This window comes from Plecotus auritus (assembly GCF_963455305.1).
Source record: "Plecotus auritus genome assembly, chromosome: 8".
NCBI classification, from domain to species: domain Eukaryota; kingdom Metazoa; phylum Chordata; class Mammalia; order Chiroptera; family Vespertilionidae; genus Plecotus; species Plecotus auritus.
The window spans coordinates 32,163,324-32,189,541 of NC_137782.1; the positions used below are offsets into that span (position 1 = coordinate 32,163,324).

A 26,218-nucleotide genomic window follows, 5' to 3' on the forward strand; every position below is an offset into this window, starting at 1 on the left:
TTCTTTTTGGAATAAGAAATGGTATGCATTTTGTTTTTGCTTTTTAATCACAAATTGTTTTGGGGGACATTTTTGAGAAATTTAATCAGAGTTATCTTTATAGACAATTCTTATAAATTATACCACTTGATGTTAAAATGTATTTAAGTAGCTATTTGAGATACTTATTAATTTTAACAAACTATAATATTTCAGTTAAATATCATATTGATTTATTTTTCAATGAAGTAGAGACTATGACACCGTAGCTTATAAAGCGGGAAAACAAAAGGGTTAAATTATAATACACATATTTAATATGTTTTATCCTATCTAATAAAAGAGTAATATGCAAATTGACCGTCACTCCAAGACACAAAATGGCCGCCCCCATGTGGACACAGGATGGCCACCACAAGATGGCCTGCAGGGGAGGGCAGTTGTGGGCAGTTAGGGGTGACCAGGCCAGCAGAGGAGGGCAGTTGGGGATGACCAGGTCGGCAGAGGAGGGCAGTTGGGGGAGACCAGGCCTGCAGGGGAGGGCAGTTGGGGGGGACCAGGCCTGCAGGGGAGGGCAGTTGGGGGGGACCAGGCCTGCAGGGAAGGGCAGTTGGGGGGGACCAGGCCTGCAGGGGAGGGCAGTTGGGAGGGACAGGCCTGCAGGAGAGGGCATTTAGGGGTGACCGGGCCAGCAAGGGAGGGCAGTTGTGGGTGATCAGGCCAGCAGGGAGGGCAGTTAGGGGTGACCGGGCCAGCAGAGGAGGGCAGTTGGGGGAGACTAGGCGTGCAGCGGAGGGCAGCTGGCAGGGGCACGCCTGCAGGGGAGGGCAGTTAGGGGTTACCGGGCCAGCAGGAGAGGGCAGTTGGGGGCGACCAGGCCTGCAGGGGAGGACAGTTAGGGGTGACCAAACTGGCGGGGGAGGGCAGTTAGGGTTGACCAGGCCAGTAGGGAAGGGCACTTAGGGGCAATCGGGCCGGCCAGGGAGCAGTTAGGTGTCGATCAGGCTGGCAGGGGAGTGGTTAAGGGCAATCAGGCAGAGGCAGGTGAGCAGTTGGGAGCCAGCAGTCCTGGATTGTGAGACGGATGTCTGACCGCCTGTTTAGGCCTGAAACGGGCAGTCAGACATCCCTCAAGGGGTCCCAGATTGGAGAGGGTGCAGGCTGGGCTGCACACATCCCACCCCCCCCCCCCCGTGCACGAATTTCGTGCACCGGACCTCTAGTATTACTGTAAGTACTTCATATATATCTCATTCTTTTGAAGGATAGATAAGGCCACTTGCTATTTGTAGATAAGAAAACATACTAAATAATTCGTGCAAAGATAATAACATAAAAATTACCATATTTTTTTTAATACTTTTTATTGATTTTAGAGAGGAAGGGAGAGGGATAGAGAGATAGGTACATCAATGATGAGAATCATTGATCAGCTGCCTCCTGCTCGCCCCCTACTGGGGATTGAGCCCACAACCCAGGCATGTGCCCTTGGCCGGAATCGAACCTGAGACCCTTCAGTCCGCAGGCTGATGGCTCTATCCACTGAGTCAAACCGGCTAGGGCAAAAAAAATTAACATTTTTATGCATTTTCTATGTACAGAACACATATTCTATATAGAGAACATCTTTGATCTGCTCAACAAGTTATGAAGTACCATTTTCTTTTAGTGATAAGGAAGCCAGGGTTCAAAAAGGTGAAGCAACTACCTGGATGTCCAATAGCTAGTAGGTAGTTGTATAAGTTTGTTATGGTCACTATAAGGCCATGTAACCAAACACTACAAAATCACTGTGGCATTAGGCAGTAATGTTAATTTAGCTCATGAGTTTATAGATCATTTGTAGTAATTCCACTCTATGTGTGTCTCATCCTTCTCCTATGTGGTCATTCCAGTGGTATCATGTCAATCCAGGCATGTTGTCCTTATAGCGATAATAGAAGTACGAATGGCCCTAACCGGTTTTGCTCAGTGGATAGAGCGTCATCCTGTGGACTCAAGGGTCCCAGGTTCGATTCCGGTCAAGGGCATGTACCTTGGTTGCAGGCACATACCCAGTGGGGAGTGTGCAGGAGGCAGCTGATCGATGTTTCTCTCTCATTGATGTTTCTAGCTCTCTATCCCTCTCCCTTCCTCTCTGTAAAAAATCAATAAATATATATATATATATATATATATATATATATATATATATATATATATATACATACATACACACACACACACACACACACACACACACACATACACGAATGACAGCCCATTGTGCATTTGCTTTTGAAGCCTTGAGTCACATTATATCCATTACTATTCCAATGGCCAAGCAAATCATATAGTCAAGGTGTGAGAAGTACAGTCTTCCTCTTTAGTGAGCAAAGACACAGGAGACCTGAAGAACTGAGACCATTAATGTCTACCAAAGTGGATGAGTTAGGATTTATACCCAGGTGTCTCAGCAGTTATAGCTTGTGGATTCTCTACTGGGCTTTCTACTCACTTTTTAGTATCCTAAAATTTAATTTTAAAATTGTTTTTGTTTGCAATCCAAGTTCTTCATTTTTTCTGTGTGACTGTAGCTATTTATAGGAAACTAATAAATTCATTCATTGATGTCTCTCCACCATTGATACTTTCAGGCTCGATTCTGGGTACAGGTGATGAGGGATTTGCGGAATGGAGTAAAACTTAAAAAGGTGCAAGAGCGGCAATACAACCCTTTGCCCATTGAATATCAACTCACCCCTTATGAGATGCTAATGGATGACATTAGATCCAAAAGATACACTTTGCGAAAAGTGATGGTAAGTAACATAGAAAACTATTAATGGATTCAAATGGATATTCTTCAGTAATCTTATTTGTTGAAAATGTTCTTTTCAATGTTATACTTTAAAAATATTTTTTCCTCATAAAAGTAATACATGGTCATTACAGAAAATTTGGAAAATATAAAAAAGCTCAAAGAAAAAAATTAAAAATATGTAATTCCACAATCCAGAGAGAAATTTTGCTAACATGCTGGTGTATAATCTTCATTTTTTTTCTATACATTTTATTTGGACAATATGGATTAACATTGGAATCTTTGTTTGTAACCTGTTATTTTCACTTAACATATGAGCATTTTCTCATGTCATTGTATATTCAACGTCATTTCTAAATGACTGTATCTTTTCCAGCTATGGCTATACCAGAGTTTATTAAACTAATCAACTTGTATCCAGTTATCAACATCCTGTTTTGTGTTACCTTGTATATAAATCTTTTTGAATAGCTACAATTAAATCCTTGGATTAAGTTCTTAGAAGTTAAATCATTATATAACTTGATCACCTGATAAATCTAGTACCCATCTGACACATACATAGTTACTACAGTATTATTGATTATATTCCCTTTGTGGTACTTTACAACCCTGTGACTATTCTGAAACTGCCAATTTGTACTTCTTAATCCCTTTGCCTTTTTTGCCCATCTTGAAACTTTCAAACTGTTCTCTGTATCTATGAGTCTGTTTCTGTTCTTCACATCTTGACCAAATTGGGTATATTTTCGGTTTGACCAATTTGAGTGAGACAAAATACTCTTTTATTTTTAAAATCTGTATCTCTTTGCTTACAAGGGCATTTAAATATTTAAAATTATATGCAAGGTATATTTATTTTTTTTACTTTAAATAATTTTTTATTTTTCAATTATAGTTGACATACAGTATTATATTAGTTTCAGGTGTACATCCCAGTGATTAGACATCATATAACTTACTAAGTGATCACCCGATAAATTTAGTACCCATCTGACATCATACATAGTTATTATAGTATTATTGGTTATATTCCCTATGTGGTACTTTACATTCCTGTGACTATTCTGAAACTGCCAATTTGTACCTTCACCTTTTCACCCATTTCCGCCCCCAAGCTCCCTCCCATCTCGAAACCGTCAAACTGTTCTCTATATCCATGAGTCTGTTTCTGTTTTTCTTGTTCATTTATTTTGTTTTTTAGATGTATTTTGTCTGGTATAAGTATTGCTACCACAGCTTTCTTTTTGTTTTGTTTTTTATTTGAAGTGAGTCTTTTGTAGTCAGCATTTGGCCACCATTTATCTTTTAGAGTACATAATTCATTTGCATTTAAATTATTGCTAGACATGTGCCATTTTATGATTTGTATTTTTGATTCTTTATTTTCTTCTTTTACTTATTTTTTTTTAATATATTTTATTGATATTTCACAGAGAGGAAGGGAGAGGGATAGAGAGCTAGAAACATCGATGAGAGAGAAACATCGATCAGCTGCCTCCTGCACACCTCCCACTGAGGATGTGCCCGCAACCAAGGTACATGCCCTTGACCGGAATCGAACCCGGGACCTTTCAGTCTGCAGGCCGACGCTCTATCCACTGAGCCAAACTGGTTTCGGCTCTTCTTTTACTTCTTTTTTTTTTTAATATATTTTATTGATTTTTTACAGAGAGGAAGGGAGAGGGATAGAGAGTTAGAAACATCGATGAGAGAGAAACATCGATCAGCTGCCTCCTGCACACCCCCTACTGGGGATGTGCCCGCAACCAAGGTACATGCCCTTGACCGGAATCGAACCTGGGACCTTTCAGTCCGCAGGCTGACGCTCTATCCACTTAGCCAAACTGGTCAGGGCTTCTTTTACTTCTTAAAGAAGACCCAGGGATTATGCATATATGCATATAAATTCTTTGGTTAATCTCTCCCCACCCACCCACCCACCCACCCACCACTGCCTTGCCTCTGAGATTCATCAGTCTCTTTCAGGTTTCTATGTCTCTGGATATATTTTCTTCATGAATTTATTTTTGTTCATTAGATTCCACATGTGAGTGAGACCATGTGATACTTGTTTCTCTGATTAAGATTGTCATTTTTTAATTTGACAATGTAAGAGAAAAGAGGTCAATGCCCCTGACCCGTGGTCGGCAAACTGCGGCTCGTGAGCCACATGCTGTTCTTTGGCCCTCTGAGTGTGGCTCTTCCACAAAATACCTCGGCCTGGGCGAGTCTATTATGAAGAAGTGGCGTTAGAAGAAGTTTAAGTTTAAAAAATTTGGCTCTCAAAAGAAATTTCAATCGTTGTACTGTTGATATTTGGCTCTGTTGACTAATGAGTTTGCCGACCACTGCCCCTGACTAGTCAGGTGTTGCTTGTTTTAAAAATTCTTGCGGCACACTGTTGAAAATCACTGCTAAAATCAAATGAATCTTGTACTTTTTGTCTTTCTTTTTCAGGTGAATGGTGATATTCCTCCTCGGTTAAAAAAAAGTGCTCATGAAATCATTCTCGACTTCATCAGATCAAGACCTCCTTTAAATCCAGTATGTAATTTGACGTATTCCTCTGATTAGAGTTAACAGAATGAATTACTCTCCTGTAGGGTGTGATCTCTAGAACTCAGCTCTTAAAGTGGTTAGTTTTTGCATTGAGCTTTTATTCTCAGAACTAGAGGCCTGGTGTATGAAGTTCGTGCACGGTTAAGGTCCCTAGGCCTGGCCGGCGATCAGGGCTGATTGGGGCCTTCCGGCTGCTGGCCGGGGCCTTCCTTCTCTGGCTGCTGGCCACCAGCTGGGGCCTTCCTTTGTTCTGCGCCTCCCTCTGGTGGTCAGTGCATGTCATAGCGAGTAATTGAATTCCCGGTCGAACTCCCGAGGGGACACTTCGCATATTAGCCTTTTATATATATAGAAGATAGATGGTGACTCCCAACTGTAGATTTACATTTAAGTCTGAGGAAAAATCTTAACATTTTTTTAATACAAGGCTATCTTAGGATGTTTCAATTCAAAACAACCTGGGTTATAGTGCAAAATCTGGACAAAAACTTCCTAGAATAATGGCTAAATATAATACCAAATTGTTTCTGGTATGGATTGCCTGCCCTTCCAGTTTACTTAATAGTGCTAATAACATCTTTGATTAAATTGTAATTTCCATACTATTTTGCAGTAAATTCACCTTTCTGTACATCTGCTTTTATATTATCTTCCTCTGTTAACAGTTCTTTCTAGTGACCATGGAATCAGAATATTTTAATCAGGATGAGCATTGGTTTGTGTTTCCTTTGTTTCTCACTTCTCCCCTTGGCTCAATACCAGTGCTTACCAAAGCCTCTCCACCCTTGTACACTCATTAACCTGAAAGGGAATGTACACAGGGTCTAAAGCATAATTAACGATCCCTCTTAAAAATCTTTTTAAAAGAAGGGCAAGAGGCCACCTAGGAAATGATTTTAAGAATGCAGGTCATGGGAGAGAAGAGAGAGCACGACGTCAAATAAACCTGGATGTACACACTAGCTCCAAGATTTAGCAGCCATATGTCTCTGAGCAAGTTAATCAGCCTCCTGGAGCCTTTATTTATGCAACTATAGAAAAGATAATAATAATCTGAGAAGGTTGTGGTGACTTGAAAATATTCTTTTCAAAAACAATAATAGTATTAAAGTATAGCTTGCATTTCATTTAATTGCCTGTCATGCTTGCATATAGGGAACATAATTTTAACTAGCAAAATTATCTCTTTATATATATATGTGTGTGTGTGAATATATATATATATATATATATATATATATATATATATATATATATTGATTTCAGAGAGGAAGAGAGAGAGAGAGAGAAACATCAGCGATGAGAGAGAACCATTGATCAGTTGCCTCCTGTACACCCCCCACTGGGGATCGAGCCTACAACCCCAGCAGTGTGCCCGGACCTGGATTGAATTGTGACCTCCTGGTTCATACATTGACACTCAACCACTGAGCCACAGTTGTCTCTTTAAAATTAGTTAAGCACATATGACTAAATCACTCTGAAATTCAGCAATCTCCCTATTGCTTTAGGAATCTTGATAATGACTTTAGTTTTTATCAAGCAATGTGTCAATCCATAAAATATAATTTCTTAACACTATACTGTATGAATGGACTTAAGTAAAAACTACTTAAGGACAACTACTCGAAGTCTCCAACCATTATATGTGTTTTCAAGGCCTCAGCCAGAAAACTAAAACCCACTCCACCACGGCCACGGAGCCTCCATGAAAGAATACTGGAAGAGATCAGAGCAGAAAGAAAGCTGCGGCCTGTCTCCCCAGAAGAGATTAGACGTGGCAGATTAGGTGAGTCACTGCTTTCCACACTTTGGTCTAGTCACACCCGCCTGAAAAAGTGTCTTTATATAATCAGCTTAGTGGAACTAATGGTGCAAGAATAAGAAATTCTTTCCCTATCAGGGGTCCTCAAACTACAGCCCGTGGGCCACATGCGGCCCGCCGAGGACATTTATCTGGCCCGCCCGGTGCCGCTGCTTAGCAGCCGACTCGTCCCGGGCCCGCAGTGCACATAGGAATTTGTTTTTTTTAACTGTAGTCCAGTCCTCCAACGGTCTGAGGGACAGTGAACTGGCCCCCTGTTTAAAAAGTTTGAGGACCCCTGCATGATCCTGAACTGTACAAGACATCCTAGCAGAGCGGACAGAGCTCTGCCAATCTCTAGACTGTGGTTTTAGGAGAGTGTCTTTACCTCTCTGAGCGTCCACTTCTTTGTCAATGGAAGAGGCATAAAAATTCCTCTACACCTGCATTATGGCTTTTTTTGGAAGAATTAAATAAGATTGTGGTTAAAATACTTTATAAATTGTGACATATATACAAAGATATATTTTAGAATAAGGATGATAGTGTTACTTCAAGTTTCTATTGTCTTAATTATGGGTTTAAAGATATGGTATTAGTAAATTTAATGTATACTATAAGCACACGTTGATTTTGATTTATAGATAGATCATATTATGAAATGTTTGTAAACATTTTGTTTATACAGCTCTCCTCCAATATGTAAGGTGCCCGAAGAATTCAGGAAACTTCCGTTAGGAAAACAGATTATAATGGCACCTGAACAGGAAAGGAATCAGTTCTGTGACACCACCCTCTCCTAGTTTCTCCTCTGATTTCTTTTTCTGCTTCTTTGAGACTCTTCTTGATTCTTTAAGTTTCTATCTTGGGCTCACTTCTTCCTGTTCAGCCATGCCCTTTTCCATAGTTTTTGTTTCTGGCTATCTTTCAGCCCCCAATCTATAGCACAGATTTCTCTAAAAGTTCAAACTCATGCATCCATCTGTCTACTAGATAGAGCCTCCTTATATCCTACGAGCAAGACAAGCCCGACAAGTCCACAAGTAAACTCATCTGCTTTCTACCCAAACTATCTCTTCCTGTTTCCCCATCTCAGTGTGCCCAACTCAAACTTCAGCATCATCTCTGACTCTTAACAGCCAAGCCGTGTTGATTTTACTTCTGGATCTTTCTAGTCTTCCACTCAACAGCCACTATCTTAACCTAAGTTGCCATCTTCTCTGGTCTATTTATTGCATCAGTTCTGATTACTCTCCCTGCGTCCAGCTCTGAACTCTTCAGTCACTCCATATTGATGTTCTTTGACTCTCAGCCCTTCTGTTACATTGTGACCTTCATGATGGCAGGACCCATGTCTGTCTTGTTCATGATTGTGACCCCAGTCCCTAGTACAGGGACTTGGCTGTAAAAAAGAACTCCCATAGGTGTTGAAATTTTTTAATGTACCTTACAATTACTAAACTACAAATAGAAGTTATGCCAATTTATCTCTGTCTAATTTTTATGGCAGCAAGTGATGTTTAGCCCAGCCAGCATGGCTCAGTGGTTGAGCATCGACTGGTCAGGGTTTGATTCCTGTCAGGGCACATGCCTGGGTTGTGGGCTGGACCCCCAGTGTGGGGTGTACAGGAGGCAGCCGATCAATGACTCTCTCTCTCTCATCATTGATGTTTCTATCTCTCTCCTTCACCAGTCCTCTCTGATATCAATAAAAATATTTTTAAATGATGTTTATAGCATGCAAAGTGACAAATCTATATGAGCATTTACATAATAATGAGCCAAAACATATAAACCATGTGAACCAAGAGTTCTTATCCCTTATCCTGGGATCCTTAACTGGGCCCTGAAATGTTTTAAAAATGTATGCATATTTCACAGACTATACTATATATGTGCTTTTTTTTTTTTTTTTTTTTTTTTTTTTTTTTTTTTTTTTTTAGAACAGAGTTAGAACCACTGTGGAAAAATAAGGAAATTGAATTGTAGGATAATTGTTTTAGACTAGATTTTTAAAAATTTACTGCACCTTAAAAAGGAATAATGGAGGTAATACAAACGATTTTAACAAAACTATAGAGTAAAACAAATAGTTTGCCATGAGAAAAGTAAGCTTTATGATTTACAGGAATCAAGATTAATTAGGTTTGGGATTATAAACTTTAATGGAAGTACCAATAGAATAGAAAAAGGAACAAGACAAGCATAATGTACTTGCATTACCTGGATGGTATGTGGCATTGAGTCTCTTTTTCTTTTTTTCCAATACTGTTTTGAACCTTTATTTTCTATTAAACATTGTGCCAGCTGTTGGGATACACAAATGAATAAGGCATCATCCCTGCCCACAAATGCTTACAGAAGAGTGACCCTGGAGTGTCCTGCATGTTCACGTTGCAAGAGATACACATTAGTGCTAATAGCAGCCAGTGAGAGGGCATTAAGTGAGGCCATTTGAAGGAGGTTAAGAAAGAAACTAACAATCTTTATAGGCATCAAGGGGACACTCTTAAATTGCATGGGATGTTATCACAAACACTTGTCACACACGTATTCTTCTGTTTCATTTTAAACAAATTAGATGCTAATAGAAGCCCTATTTTACAATAATTAAATACCAGTTTTTGTTGATTATATATTATCTTACTTTAACCTTATTGGTATTTCACAACAACCAGAATTGAGTTATTATAGAAAGTGATTGTTCTATGAGAGTCTTACTTCTAGACTTCTGTCTTCAAAGTGACCTTAAATTTTAATTGAATAGTAAAAGATTTGGGCTCATTATTTCTTTTTTTTTTCTATAAAATATATTTTATTGATTTTTTTACAAAGAGGAAGGGAAAGGCATAGAGAGTTAGAAACATTGATGAGAGAGAAACATCGATCAGCTGCCTCCTGCACACCCCCTGCTGGGGATGTGCCTGCAACCAAGGTACATGCCCTTGACCGGAATCGAACCTGGGACCCTTCAGTCCTCAGGCCGACGCTCTATCCACTGAGCCAAACCAGTTAGGGCTGGGCTCATTATTTCTGTAGATGTATATTGGTTCTTACAATTTTCCTTTGGGGATTTTGTTAGGATAAGGTTGGCAGAATTAACTTGAAGAAATGTTTCCCTAAATATTTTTATAACCTTTCTTCTCCATGTAATTGCAAGTAGAAACCCACTGTTGAAATGGGGGAAATATGTAAATGTTTAAAGAAGAAATGTTACCCATAATTTCAACAGCCAGAGGCAGTTCCTGCAAATCTACTTGTGCATATTGAATTGGAAACTAAAAATTTATGTACAGTATTCTTCTGTCTTCATTTTACATTGTATGTGGCATGAGCACTTCCATTGCCATTAAATATGACTCAAAACATTATTTATAAGGACATGATATCCTCACATATGGCTAAACTGTGTTTATTTACCTATTTCTCTATTGTCTTACAGACTACTTTCCTACTAAGTCTGAAATTACTATTCTTGTACATAGTGTTCATATCTGATCATTATCTTTTCCCTAACATCTCTTATTGAGATTTTGGGTTTTAAATATAAGTTGTTACTTTTAAAAGCATCGTTTTTCTAAACATCCTAGTGGCTATGATGCTTGCTTGCTGTCCTCTTTGTGGTATATAGAACTTAGAAAAATCTGAACGTCATCTTTCAAGAAATAATAGCATCTCTTTCTTGTGCAGTAGTCATTCTATTTCAAAAGATATGTTCATGTACCAGAGAAGAACAGAATAATATATTGGAGAAGAGTGATGAGTGCTTTTACAATGTGTAGTATTTTATTTACTCTACATAATCAGGGAAATCTAGATTCGGTAGTATTTGAGTTTAGAAATGCAGAGTTTTTTTTAATGGTGTGTGGAGGGTTATTCTTGTCAATGTAAAATCTTGAAAGACATCTAAAACACAGTAAATTGGTTATTTAAAAGTTATAATATAGTTTGTATATTAGAATGAAATACCTAAAATATTATTTCCTGATTATCAAACAGTAAGTATGGTTCTTAACAAATAATTGCTTTATTTGCCCCATTTAATAGTCACATCCCCTTTGTTGAATTAAGTGATTTTTAAAACATCTGCATGTGATTCTGACATCTTGCTAAGTTGAGTTTGAGATGTAACTGAATGCTTTTCCTTCACATCATTTTTTTTAAGACACTATATTGAGACTTTGGGTTGTAAATATAAATTGTTCCTTTAAAAAAACATCTGCCAAAAAACTTATCGAGAGATATTTATATGCTGTTAAATGTGGGCATTAGAACGCTATAGGCAATCTACCTGGAAAACTTGACTGGGCAGAGACGCCTGTCCTTCCTTCCCCACTAGATTTAATGTTCTGTTCTCTTCTGACCACAGAGACACCTGTCTCCCTGAGCCTAGGTCATGGAGTACACAGTCCTGGTAAGAGTTTTGGGCTGTAGTGAAGTAGATAATTCTGACTGTCATGAATACCCAAATTCATCAAATCTTTGTATAACCTTTTAAAAAATAGTTTTATTAAGATAAATCTACCTATCATAAAATTCATCCTCTTAAAGTTATAAAATTCAATGGGTTTTAGTATGTTTAAAAACTTAAAATCAAAGTATTCAATAGGAAATAAATAAGTTTATTCTTAAGAAAGTATATTTATTGAGCTTTTTACTGTGTACCAAGCACTGTTCTGAGCACCTTTTCTTTTCTCTTTTTTTTTTTTTTGTACAAAATTATTTAATCTTCCTAACAGTTCCATGAGATGTAGGTATCATTATTACCATTTTACAGATGAAGTAACTGAAGCACAGAGAGGTTAAGTAACTTGCCCATAATCACACTGGTAGTAAGTGGCAGAGCTGATGTTCAGATTTAGGCATTCTGGCTCCTGAGGCCTCTTTTTGACTACTAGGTTACACTGCCTTCAATAGATAATTATTGACATACTAGAGGCCCAGTGCACTAATTTCATGTACTGGTAGGGTCCCTAGCAGCTGCCAGCTGCCGGCCAGGTACTCCCTCCCTTCCCCCGGTTGCCTGCCGCTGCTGCCACTGGCCAGGGCCTCCCTCACTTCCCCCAGCCGGCCCTGCCCCCTTGGTCGAATTCCCGGTTGAGGGGACAAATTTGCATACTACGCTTTTATTATATAGGATTGTGATGCTGCTAGTTCTTAAATGAGACTTCATATAAAATGTTTCACCTGTATGCAGAGAGTCAAATTTTCACCCTGAAATAAATTATTTAAATTTTAAAGATTTTGTATGTTCCCTAAAACTGTGTTTTTTAAAATGGCTATTTTTTTCTTTTGATCGATGTTATATTGAAGTAAAAAATTCTGTAGTATTATGGTTCTTTAAAATTTTTGTCTTTATCATGCTTATTTTTAACATGTACTTTAAAAAGTTATTTTCTTCTTTTATTGTTACTTCATTTGAAGTCTGAGTGATAGAATTAAAACTAAGACTCATGGTTTCATTATATTTTAGATTTTTATTCACCGCCTTCTGCCTTACAGTCTGAAATGTGCCACTCCAGGTCTTCTCGAATTTTCCCCTCTTTTTTGTCCTCCCTGTATATTTCTAACAGCTGAATTGTTTTCTTTTTATTGTTTGTTTTCTTTTTTTCAGCAGTGCGGCCACTTAGCATGTCTTACAGTTTTGACTTGTCAGGTAAAAAAAAAAAAATGCTTTCACACCTGACGTGGGTTTTGTGGTTTCTGTGAAATACATTTCATTCATCTGCTTGTTCAAACATGTCAAAAAAGAAAATTGAAAGGCTTCTTCTAGGCTGTGGTCAGTAAAATAAGACTTTCTGCTCATACTTTTAAAAAAGTAAAACTGCAGTAAATCTGTTGTCTACCAAGGGGTTATGGAAGAACCATTACACCATACCTACGGTTATGGAATGTGGCTGCCGATCCTTATGGTCTCTCACTCACCCACAGTCTTCTAAAGCAATGATGTCACAGTCTACAACAGAACTTTGCTTTAAGAGACTAGAAAAAAAAACTTTCGAGAAACGAAGTTTTGACACTTCTTATTCTCTAAAGCATTTAAGTAGCTAAACTGAAAACTGTCAGCTACTTCAGAGGACTGCTGCTTCTCAGTTGATGGGCGGAACTTGCATCTCTTTGCTCTCTGTAGAGAGGCCAAGTCACACACGGTTCTGAGTGCTATTAACAGCATGAAAACAGAAAAGCACTGAATGGCTTTGGTTGTAAAATACGAGCCCCAGGTTTGTTGTACAAGTTTAGACCTCCCTCCCCCTCCCCCGTTAAGTAGACAGGGATTAATAGTGAAACAAATAATTATTAATAAGTAAATGTAATCTGTAAAATCAGCCCTCTTTTTAAATTGAGTTTTTAAACTATATATGAGTGAAAGTTCCAAGCCAACTTAATCCTCGTAAATTATTTTGAAAATTAGAATTTTTAATTTCAGAAGCTGTCGTTTTGAATATAAAATGAGATAAGATGTTGGGACTAATATTTTCTTCCAGAATTTTCTTTTCTATGCCATGGAATTGTTGGCATATATTAAATACAAATTCATATTTAAAGAGCCAGAGAGTTCTAGTTTTATATTCTGTATATGAATATTTACTGAGTATCTTTCAATTGCTAAACTAGTTCCCAAGTGTTTTTTAAACTTCTTTTTATATTTGTAGGTCTCAGACATGACTAATATTTGTGCTTTCAAGAAATTCAAATAAATAATTTACACTCTTCACTTACTACTTTTGACTGACCACTAAAGAGCTTTTCTATTTTCTTTATCCGCTTGAAAATTTTCATTTTACCAACCATTTGCAGAGTAACCTTATAAAAAATTTTCTTCTGGAAAATAAACTCAGAAATGTTTTGGAATATATAAGTTACTACCAGTCTCGTAAAAGTTGGCAGTATATATTACAGACACTCTACCTCTTCTAAACATCTACTAAAGATGTTTCCATCAGTTGGACTGTCTTGAGAGTGGCTGGCTACCTAAACACATTGACTATTGGCTAACACAGTAAGCACAGGTGACTGGTTTAGACATTATGCATGCCCATACACATTATATATAGGTGTATTTTGGGTTCTTATAGGTTATATGATGGGTTGTGTATTGGGAAGAAGGATATTGGTACTTGACCTCCTTGATATAAATGAGTAACAAAAAGTTTTTATGTGCTTTCACTGCTCATCATTTGCTATAGTTTATTTCATAACTTAGTGTATATACTTCATGATTTCTACATGCTTTGTTCTCGATTTCTTGTGCTACTTTTATGTTTCCATTGTTGCATCTGACTGGATGGCTTAGTTGGTTGGAGCATCATCCTGGACACCAAAAGGTGGCGGGTTCAATTCCCAGTCAGGGAATATACCTAGGTTGCGAGTTCAGTCCCTGGTCAGGACATGTACAGAAGGCAACCAGTCAGTGTTCTATCTCACATTGATGTTGACCTTTTTCTCTCCCTCCATCCCTCTCTCTAAGATCTATTTTTTAAAAAATTATAAATGGAAAAGATCGATCCATTCTTTAACCTAATGCAAAGTTGGAAAACTAAGGAGTAAATATTGAAACATAAATAATTCCTCTGAACTCAAATGTAGAATAAGACATAAAGTATATTCTGTTGCTTAGGTGTATCTTAGAAATAGTAATCCTTAGTGGAAAATTTTAATCCATTCAACATTAATTAAGGTAAGTATAATTTATTTTTGCAATGCAAATATTAAATATGTAATCTGTATACCAGTTATATTTACTCCAACTAAGTAAGGCAGCAACTGGGTATGTCTAACACATATAAAGTTATTATAATAAAGCATTCAATATCATGGCCATGCATTGAACCTGAGATATGTTACTTTTAAAGCCATATCTAGCATCTTAAATATTTTGCTTAGTTATAAATATCAGTTTTTTTCCTCAAGAAATTGTCTTACGTAGAAGTACAAAGTTTTATCTAAGTATTTGGTTTTCTCATTTACACTAAGGTAATGAGGATTTGTTTATTTGAACAGAAGAATATAAGTAATCAAACTACTTAAAAACATCTCTTAAAATATGTTCAACTGAGTGTTTTATAAATATGAAATATGAGATGAAATCACACATAATATTTAGTCTTGTATGTGGAGATCATTCTGGAACCTTACTGTTACATAGCATATTTTTTATTAATCCTATTTATCTCAAAGCCTTCAGTTTAGTACAAGGTGTTTATTTTAGTAGTTTAAGTCAGTGAACTCTGTCAGTCTCAGAGCACAGTGTTCAGGCCGTTAGAGAGCTATTGGGTAGTTTCTCAAATCTCTGCCTTGAGAATGAAATGAACTCATGGCAGCCCTTATCACTTAACAGTGTTTCCTAAGCTTCAGTTCAGACACCACCCTCATGATTTTTGCCAGACTTAAGTGCTACCAGGTACTATTTTAAGTTTTTTAAATCCATCATAAATGACTTAAATATCTTAATCAAATACATCCATAAAATCATGCATCTGATAAAGTATTTTTTGAAACATTAAAGTAAATATATAACCATTAAAACTGTTTCAGTGTTCCTCCAGGCACGCCTAAGCGGTCTCACCTGACCTGATAGATTGGGAATGTGAGACCTGCCTTGGGAAGCTGACTGCGCTGCGTTCTCACTATACCTCCAATTTGGGAGCCTCGATTGAAATATGGGTAGTTAAGAGGGATGAAAGAGTGTGTAATTTTAACTTTGTGCTTTCTCTCGGAAGACTTACTAGTACAACAACAATGAACAATTCCATAGGAAGGGTATGAAATGAGATGCACCATAGAATCAGGTTTTTAAAAATATATACTTCTGCCCTAGCCGGTTTGGCTCAGTGGATAAAGCGTTGGCCTGCTAACCGAAGAGTCCCTGTTTCGATTCCGGTCAAGGGCACATGCCTGGATTGCAGGCTCAATCCCAGTAGGGGGCATGCAGGAGGTAGCCAATCAGTGATTCTCTCTCATTGATGTTTCTATGTCTCTCTCCCTCTCCTTTTCTCTCTGAAAAAAAAAAAAAAAAGAACTTTAAAAATATGTATATATACTTCAAGACCATATTTAAGCACTACCTTTTTTTCTTGACTAGGAATTAATTAGCCCAATCATTTCCTCCTTTGCTTTCTAGAAAACTTGGAAATTATTCCTAAGTGTGGGAGCCTACCATTCTGTACACCTCCTTATTAAAGCTGTATTTGAAGACTTTAACCATTATAATGTGTGTAAAAACTTGCTGCTTTTACCCTTTTGTCCCCTTCAGCATACCTCCTTCCCTAATTATTTATTTGTTCTAGCTACTTAATACTTGGAAACATAATAACAAAAGTAATGCACGTGTTGTCAAAATTTCTATTAGAAATTTTATGTAAACTGGTAAATGATTGATGGACAGGTATGTCTGTCTTTCTTCCTTCCTTTTTCCTTTCCTCCATCCTTCCTAGCTTTCTCAAACCCTTTCTTCTAGTCCACAAGGGAGTGTTCTCTGGCCTTCTTAATCTCTCAAAATAAGCAGAAATTGTAAATATTAAGTCAGATAATGTTATAGAAGGCTGTACTAGAACACATTTATATACTTAATCTTTCCTGAAAATCCACTTGTTAAACTTCAAGCATATAAATATTATGCGTTGGGGGAAACTACTGATTCTTAATTTTATAATAACCAATTACAATGCTTTCCCCTCATAAAGGAGCTTGAAGCATGTCTTTTTCGCTTAGTGCTTAGTGCACCCTTACCCCCAACTACAGGGGCTTCAGACTGTTCCATGTGCACAGACCTCCTCATGGTACTGATCTGTAACTTAAATTATACAGTGACTGCTTTTTTCCATCTTTAAATACTCTGATTTGGTAGTTAGTTATTAAACTTCGATGTTTAACACTTCATTTGAAATACTGAAGAAAAGTGGTTCCACTTGCATTGGAAGATTCCAGGCTGCAGTGCAAAAAAAAAAGTGGACTTTAGAATCAGTACTGACTAGGATTCAGGTTTCCGCCACCCACTAAGCTGTGTGACTGGCTAAATTACCCTGATCCTTGGCTTACTCACTTGTTAATGTAGATAAGAATTGGTGTTATCAATTGCTAACATTCATGGTGAACTGCCTTTAATACAGCACTAAGTATCTTATATACATTTGTTAACTTATTTAATCCTCACAACAAACTCATGTCTGTTGTCAGCCCATTTTATAGATGAGGAAACGAGGTTAGGTAACTAGCAGCAGAGCTTGACTTTGAGCAGAGCCATCTGCATCTTCCTGTACTGTATACCCTGTGCTCTGCTCTGTACCCTGCATTTCTTTAACTTATTATATTGCTTTCCCATCCAGATTGGAGCTCTGAATAAACTAAGTCAGCTTTATCAGAGGGATTGTATCCCAGATTATTTGTGTTCATGTATATATGAATATGGGTTATTAGCTATTTTAAATCAAACGATGTTCGTACCTGACAACCATACACTTAATTGGGCTTCATGCATGCCATCACTTTGATCCACCCATCACTAGCTCTTTAGAGTCTATAAAGTAAAACTAGCCTCTCTGAGCCTCTGGAAAATGAAGAAGTTAAATCAGTTATCTGTAGAACTTCTTTCAGTTTTAAATTTTAACCTATAAATGTGAATATATCATTAGTCAGTTAAAGGTTTTCTTCAATTGAATCCGACAGGTATTATCTAACAAAAATGTTTTGTATACATAGGTGTATCAAGCTTCTGTGCTCTATATGTGTGACATGGAAATGCTATGTCACTGGTGTGTGTTTCTGAGTGCAGGTACTTGGGGAAGTGTGTTTTGTCCACTGATTACCTTTCTTAGCTCAAGAAAAGGTGAGCTTTCTTCTTTCTCTTACCAGATGTAACTACCCCTGAATCTCCAAAGAACACTGCGGAATCATCAGTGGTGAATGGAGGTTTAACATCACAAGCAAAAGAAAATGGGTTAAATGCTGCACAGCAGGTGCCTGTGCAGCGGAAGAGGCTCCTCAAAGCTCCGACTCTGGCTGAACTGGACAGCTCTGACTCCGAGGTGAGGTTCCGCGAGGCCGTGGTTCACAAAGCTTGACTCCGAGTTCAGGATGCTAACACTCGCTGACCTCCCCATTTTTCAAGCAATAAAGTTAGGGATAAAATTGATTGGTTTAGCAGGAAATAAAACAGAGGATTATTTATTGTCACTTAGTAAAGGTCAATATAATGACCATAATATATAGAATAAGTTTTAAAATATTGATGTAGTCTTAGATTATGGTGGGGTTAAAAAAAAGTCAACAATTTTTAGGCTTATATTATCTTAAATACCTTTTATATGGAGGAAGGGATAAGAAAAACACATTTCCACTAAAAACACTTAACACTGTAGAATAATCATCCATTTACTTCTCTCTCTAAAATACACACACACTGACACATCCCTACTGAAGGTTGTTCTTTCTGTAATAACATTAGGCAGGCCTCGGAAAGAAAACTGTGCTAGTGTTCTCCAGATTTCATCTTTCACTACTGCCCTCTGGGCAAGATCTGACATCCTTCTTTTCAAGAAACAGGAAGGGCCCTGACCGGTTTGGCTCAGTGGATAGAGCATCGGCCTGCGGACTGAAGGGTCCCGGGTTCGATTCCGGTCAAGGGCATGTACCTGGATTGCGGGCACATCCCCAGTCGGGGGTGTGCAGGAGGCAGCTGATCGATGTTTCTCTCTCATCGATGTTTCTAGCTCTCTCTCCCTCTCCCTTCCTCTCTGTAAAATATCAATAAAATATATTTTTTTTTAAAAAGAAAGAAACAGGAAGGATGCTGTTGCTGATGCTTCCCAAATCTCTCAGTCCTCTGTCTGCAGCATCAGTATTGTATATCTCCTCTGCTCCATCCTCAAAATCTACATGTGTAAAATGAAATCACATTCTTGCCCTCCTTCCTCCTGCCCTCCCCCACACCACCACCACCACACCAATAGCACACACAGCCAGCTTCTCATCTTCTGTTTGCTATTGTGGTTGCTGGCTCCACCCTCTCCACATCCATACAGGGTAGAATTTAAGGCGTTTTCCTTTAATTCCCCTCTCATCAGTCTCCACCCCTAACCCAGAAGATACCAATAATAACAATTTTGTTACTAAATGTTTTTCAAACATTAAGAATAATAAAGAAATATCCTTACTATTGCCTGACTTCATTGCACACTGTCACACATGCTGTCTCTCTCTTCAGGCCCACCTTACCTTTCTTCTTCCTAGCCTTCCCAATTCCATCTGACATCACTTTTGCTTGACACCTTTTGAAGGCTCCTTGCCACTTACAGGATTAAGTTCATGTCCCCAAATAACCCTGGTGATCTGATGCCTGTGTCACCACTCCCTGCCTCAGTCTACACCTCAGCCACACTCAGCCATTTGTTCTTCCCTGTACATTCCCTCCTTCCTCAGCTCTGTGCTTAGTCATGTGTGCAGTCTACCCTCATTCCTAACTCCTATTTATCCTTTAACAGTCAGCACGTACTTCGCCTTCTCTTTTCCCCGACATTCCTAATCCCTTAGGCCCGCCTTCTCTGTGGTTCCATAATAATCTTCCCTTCTCTCTGTTATGTTAGGCCATTTAACACTGTAGTATCATAACCCATGTATTTCTCCCACCAGAGGGCAAGCTCCCTCAGAAGAGGGACTGTGCTGAATTCACTTTAGATCCTCAGTCTTAACACCCAGTAGACAGTCGCATATTTAGCTAAATTTATACTAACCTGTGAGAACAGCAATTTAAATTAAAAGACTGTCTAGCTCTGTACTGTTCACTATAGTAACCACTAATGGCTGTGACTGTTGAAATTTAAAATGTATTAAAATTAAGTAAATTTAAAACTCCCCAGTTCCAGTTCTTAAGTGCTCAGTAGCCACATGTGGCTGGTGGTGACCATACTGGATGGCACAGACCACAGCGCCACCCTCAGCAGAGCTCTATTGGACAGCACTGGTGTGAAGGACAAGGGGTGCTCCTCCTTCACCTATTGAAGCATTTTTAACAACTTTTCTTTTCCTCCTCCACTCATTTCTTGAGGCAAGACTATATACCTGGCGTCATAAGGTAAATGGGCAGCCTCTACAGTCTTCTTGGTTGTCCTTTTTTTGAAGATCTACTGCCAGAGTCCCAAATCCAAATCTTGAGATGATTTGCTAGACACATTCTTTTAATCAGAGGGAGGCCATTTTTGAGCATCTACTCATCATCAGTTCAAATATGAAGCAAGAAATAAGGTGCTGATTGTATGCATATATGCATAACCCTTGGACACAGACAGTGGGGTGATGAGGGCGGGGGGTTGGGAGTGGACAAGGGAGTTGGGGGGAGGACAGGGACATAGGTAATACTTGTCACAATAAAAATTAAAAAGAGAAGAATTTTCCATTAGGAGAGAAACCAAGATGGCGACATAGGTAAGCACCTAAACTGCCTCGCACAACAGTTTCAAAACTACAACTAAAAGACAGAACGGACATCATCCAGAACCACAGGAAAGCTGGCTGAGTGGAAATTCTACAACTAGAAGGAAAGAGAAAAGCTCACAGAGAATCAGAGGAGCTGCAAAGGGCTGAGGTACGGAGACACACGCGCAGAGAGGAAGGGCGGCTGAGAGCCTGGCTGACTTTCTCTGGCGGGAGGGGGAAGGAAGCCCCCGACTGCACTGAACCCCAGTTCCAACTGCACTGAACCCCAGTTCCGGGCGAAATCCCGTGGACCCAGGCTCATACAGGGGGAGTCTGGACTGTCAGGTAGAGAGAAAGGCACACAGAAACTCAGAGACTCGGGGACCTGCAGCATGCAGGGGTCTGGAGGCGCGCGCGTGTGAGTGCTCGCAGAGAAGACTGACTGCGGAGGTTGCCACAGGCGTTCCCTAGCAGAAGGGAGTCGGAAGCTCCTGACTGCACTGAACCCTAGTTCCGACTGTACTGAACCCCAGTTCCGGGCAAGCCCCTGGGGACCCACACTCTTACGGGGGGAATCTGGACTGTCAGGCGGAAACTCAGGGGAGCCGCAGAAGGCAGAGGTCTAGAGGCGCGCCCGCAAGGGCAGGGCTGACGGGAAGCCAAGGCTGTCTGCCCCGCCCTGAGACTCCGCCCCATCCAAGCGGAGCACAGAGGCTTTTGCAATTTTGCAAGTCTAATCCTATAAGGCTGTCTCCAGCACTGAACTTCTCCCAGCGTAGACACAGCTCATCCTCACAGCCAACTGGCCTGGAGGTCTATTCCTCCCAGTGATACCAACAACAATCAAGACTTAACTACAACAAGGCTGTACACACAGTCCACAAAGGGGTGCACCAAGAGTGTCCACCTCAGGTTAACTGGGGAGGCTGACCCACTGGGCCAGATAGGAAACCTAGCACACAAAGCTACCCTACCAACTCAGGGAAGCAGCGAAAATGCAGAGACAAAGAAACAGATCACAAACGAAAGAAATGGAGGAAAACAAACTACTGGATATAGAATTCAAAACCACGGTTATAAGGCTTTTCAAGAATATCCTAGAAAAGGCCAATAAATTTAGCGAGACTCTCGAGGATATGAAAAAGGACCAACTAGAAATTAAACATACACTGACTGAAATAAAAAATATTATACAACGACCCAACAGCAGACTAGTGGAATGCAAGAATCAAGTCAAAGATTTGAAATACAAAGAAGCAAAAAATACTCAACAGGAAAAGAAAACAGGAAAAAAGAATCCAAAAAGTTGAAGATAGTGTAAGAAGCCTCTGGGACAACTTCAAGCGAACCAACATCAGAATTATGGGGGTGCCAGAAGAAGAGAGAGAGCAAGATAATGAAAACCTATTTGAAGAAATAATGACAGAAAACTTCCCCCACCTGGTGAAAGAAATAGACTTACAAGTCCAGGAAGTGCACAGAACCCCAAACAAAAGGAATCCAAAGAGGACCACACCAAGACACATCATAATTAAAATGCCAAGAGCAAAAACAAAGAGAGAATCTTAAAATCAGCAAGAGAAAAACAGTTAATTACCTACAAGGGAGCACCCATACGACTGTCAGCTGATTTCTCAACAGAAACTATGCAGGCCAGACGGGAGTGGCAAGAAATAATCAAAGTGATGAATAGCAAGAACCTACAACCAAGATTACTCTACCCAGCAAAGTTATCATTCAGAATGGAAGGTCAGATAAAGAGCTTCACAGATAAGAAAAAGCTAAAGGAGTTCATCACTGCCAAACCAGTATTATATGAAATGCTGAAAGGTATTCTTAAAGAAGAGGAAGAAGAAAAAAGTAAAGATAAAAATTATGAACAACAAATACATATCTTTCAACAAGTGAACCTAAAAATCAAGTGAATTAAATCTGAGGAACAGAATAATCTGGTGAATATAATAGAATCAGGGGCATAGAAAGGGAGTGGACTGAATTCTCGGTGGGAAAGGGGTATGGGGGGGTTCAGGAAGAGACTGGACAAAAATTGTACACCTATGGATGAGGACAGTGGGGGAGAGGTAAGGGCAGAGGGTGGGGTGGGAACCGGGTGGAGGGGAGCTATGGGGGGAAAAGGGAGAAACAATTGTAATAATCTGAACAATAAAGATTCATTAAATTTAAAAAAAATTAGAAAGAAGGTGCTGAAAAGAGATGTGTTAGAGCGGGTTTTCAGCTAACTCAGACCTTTGTTGCTGGCTGCTGAGTTAAGCCTGGATGATAGTTTCTTAGTCATTGGTAGTGGAAATCTCAGACTCATGGAACAAGTGAATGTTCTTAGACACTGGCCTAGAACTAAGCATTTTTCTCTCCCTCTTCAAATTAAAATTGATGTTTTTAAGTACTAAAGATAGACTAGTCAAAAGTGTACTAAATGAGCATATTTTGTTCCTTTCTTCTGAATATGGAATTTTAAAACTTCTAAATATAATTTTAAAACATCTAAATATGTTCTAACTTTAACATTTAGAAAACACAGATCCCTCGCCTTTTTCTCTGAGATTCGACAGTCTGTTCCATGCTTCTATGTCTCTGGATCTATTTGGTTCATCAGTTTATTTTGTTCATTAGATTCCACATATGAGTGAGATTTCTTAAGACTTATCTGGCAGCTTTGTACATTTAAATAATAATAGTTAAATAATAAATAATAAGCACTAACTGCAAGCTTTTGAAAGTTCCTAATTATTAAACTTGGCCATTTATTAAACTTGGCCCCAGAAACCACTTTTGGCCTTAGAAATAGGTTGTCTAACCTGTCATTTTGCCAGAACTAGAACTAACCTGTGATTTTTATTTAAAAAAATGTATCAGCCAAAACCGGTTTGGCTCAGTGGATAGAGCGTCGGCCTGCGGACTCAAGGGTCCCGGGTTCGATTCCGGTCAAGGGCATGTACCTTGGTTGCGGGCACATCCCCAGTGGGAGGTGTGCAGGAGGCAGCTGATCGATGTTTCTCTCTCATCGATGTTTCTGGCTCTCTATCCCTCTCCCTTCCTCTCTGTAAAGTATCAATAAAATATATTTTAAAAATTTTTTAAAATAAAAAAAATATATATCAGCATTTTCCCATCTCATTAAAGAACCTTTCCAACATGATGCCTGATATCTGTGTGGTATTCCATCATAATAGTTTACCATATTTTATTTAACTAATCCCTTATTTGGGAATTATAAATAACAAAATAACAACACTATTGTAACTATGCTACATTTTTGCTTTGAACTGTTTCTCAAAATATTTCTAGAAATATATTTTGGTCAGTGTCCCCACATTTTTTTCTGTCTCCTACAAACTGGCTTGTATTTACCCACCTGCCCCAGGACAGGTTGGCTGTTCATAGTGGGAGAATTCAAATCAGTAGAGAAGAGTAGGGTGAAAGGTATGAACATACCTCTCAGAGTTCTGTGAAATTAGGTTTTAAAAATGTTTCTTGGGAAGGTGGACTGAAGTATGTGAGGCAGGGGGCTGATTTCTGCTGTTTAAATCAGGGTAGCACCCACCTCATAATTATTTGGAAAGTGCTGTGTATGACTTTTTTTTCATTTCCTAAGAAATACTTTTGACTTTTATTTCCTTTTGACCTTCCATAAGCAGAAGGAGGTCATTCTAGTTGTTTGATAGCTTTTCTGGAGATTTGTGTGACTCGGAGGTTGAGGATTTGCTTACATTGCTTGATTTGTTTTTCATGGTAAGTATCAAGAGCGTGGAGGTCACTGTTCCAACCTTCCTTGTTTGAACCGTGTGGTTTACACAGTCTTTTTTCTTCTGTTCTTCAATAAGATCCTTTGAATTGTAACTTGTATGAAACTAATGCTTTCAGCAGTAGGTTTTATGTGAGGCCAATTTTTAGTGAATGGCTAATTCTTAAAGTCACCTTAACTAAGTAGGTCTAAGAGAATTTTCACTATTTGTCTTACATAATCATAGATTAATATATTAACCTGATTTTCTTCTATATTTAAAAATATCAGTTTCCTATAGAAATAAATTGCCAGATAGTTAATGTGTATTCCCGATCATAGAGTAGATAATAAATTTTTTATGAATAAGTATTGTACTTCATTTTGGTATAGTATAAACCAATAAGATCTTTTCTCACTGATAATAGGAATTTAAATTTTATTTGGCACAATGTAGACAATTTTCTAGAATTATGTCATTTCATGGAATGTTTTTTTTATCCATTCAAAAAATGTTTATTCATTATATACTAAGTGATGGATTTGATACTAGGTAACAGCAATGAATAAGACACATGGCCTCTACCCTCGTGGGGTTCCTGTTACTGTTATAAATGTGTTAAATATTCCCCTAATAAAAATATTAACCACCGTTTGTTATAGAGCAGGTAATGTGTTAAGCTTTTTGAATGCAGTATCTCATCTGATTTTTCCAATAATACTAGGAAAGATATACCCTCTTATTTAAAAAAAAAATTTTTAATTGATTTTTAGATAGAGAGGAAGGAAGAGGGAGAGAAACATCAATGTGAGAGAGAAACATCGATCTGCTGCCTCCTGCTACATGTCCTCCATGGGGGTCGAGCCCACAACCCAGACATGTGCCCTGACCGGGCCCCAAACTGGCACCTTTTGATGCACAGGACAGTGCCCAACCAACTGACCAGCACTGGCCTGGGCAATATGTACCCTCTTCTAAAAACGATGAAACTAAGTTCTCTTCAAGATGGGTAGAGTAGGTAAGTGCTGTACTTGCCTCCTCCCATGACCACATCAAAATTAGAACTAAACTGCCTTGGCTGGTGGTTCAGTAGTTAGAGTGTCGGTACCTCCAAGCCCAGTACAAGTGGTATCCATCTGGAGATCACTTTGTAGCTCATACCATGTGGCCCCAGGCAAGCACAGGCAGTGACTAATTTTGGCCTGCACCACCTAAGAGGCCCCAGAACCATTGCACCCAGTGGTCAGCTTCCAGACCACATCCAGAGCATCACCCAACCACCTCAACAAACAACACACTCAAATGGCAGATTCAGCTGGCATCAGGGCCCCACTAAAGTGAATCTAGCTCCATAGGGTCAGCCTCTGCACAACTGCTCCTTCACTATAGTCATGGCCAGTCCTCACAACCAATCAGCCTGAGGATCAATCCCTTACATTGACATGTCTCAAGGCTCAACTACAGTAAAGGGGCACATACATCCCACATGAGGGACTCAACTGGAGATCCAGCTCAGGTGACTAGGGAGACTGTGCTACTGGGTCCCATAGAACACCTACTACATAAGGCCTCTCTACCAAGACCAGGAGATGTTGCAGCTCTACCTAATACATAGAAACAACCACAGGGAGGCTGTCACGGTGAGGAGGCAAAAAAACATGTCGCAAATGAAGAACAGAGCAAACCTCCAGAAAACAAACCAAAAAAAAATGGAGACAGGCAATCTGTCAGATGCAGAATTCAAAACATTGGTTTTAAGGATGTTCAATGAACTTAGAGGAAGAGTATATGAATTTAGTGAGAATTTTAACAAAGAGATAGGAAGCCAAAAAATGGAGATAGAAAACATGAAAAAGAAGCAATCAGAAGTGAAGAATACAATAACAAATGAATGATAATATATTAGGGGGAATCAAT

At 38.9% G+C, this 26,218-nt stretch overlaps 1 protein-coding gene across 8 annotated transcripts in view; it reads left to right on the forward strand.

The window, feature by feature from the left end:
* Positions 1-26,218, forward strand: part of SPIRE1 (spire type actin nucleation factor 1) — a 130,463-nt gene that overhangs the window by 84,468 nt on the left and 19,777 nt on the right. For 2 of the 8 annotated variants that reach the window (XM_080686815.1, XM_080686820.1), the window contains exons 6-11: positions 2,616-2,780; positions 5,243-5,329; positions 7,004-7,133; positions 11,518-11,562; positions 12,763-12,804; positions 18,000-18,172. In XM_080686815.1, the coding sequence (XP_080542941.1) occupies positions 2,616-2,780; positions 5,243-5,329; positions 7,004-7,133; positions 11,518-11,562; positions 12,763-12,804; positions 18,000-18,172 (642 nt within the window). The remainder of the gene's footprint in view (positions 1-2,615; positions 2,781-5,242; positions 5,330-7,003; positions 7,134-11,517; positions 11,563-12,762; positions 12,805-17,999; positions 18,173-26,218) is intronic. The other 6 variants (XM_080686817.1, XM_080686821.1, XM_080686819.1 and 3 more) reach the window with 4 other exon arrangements.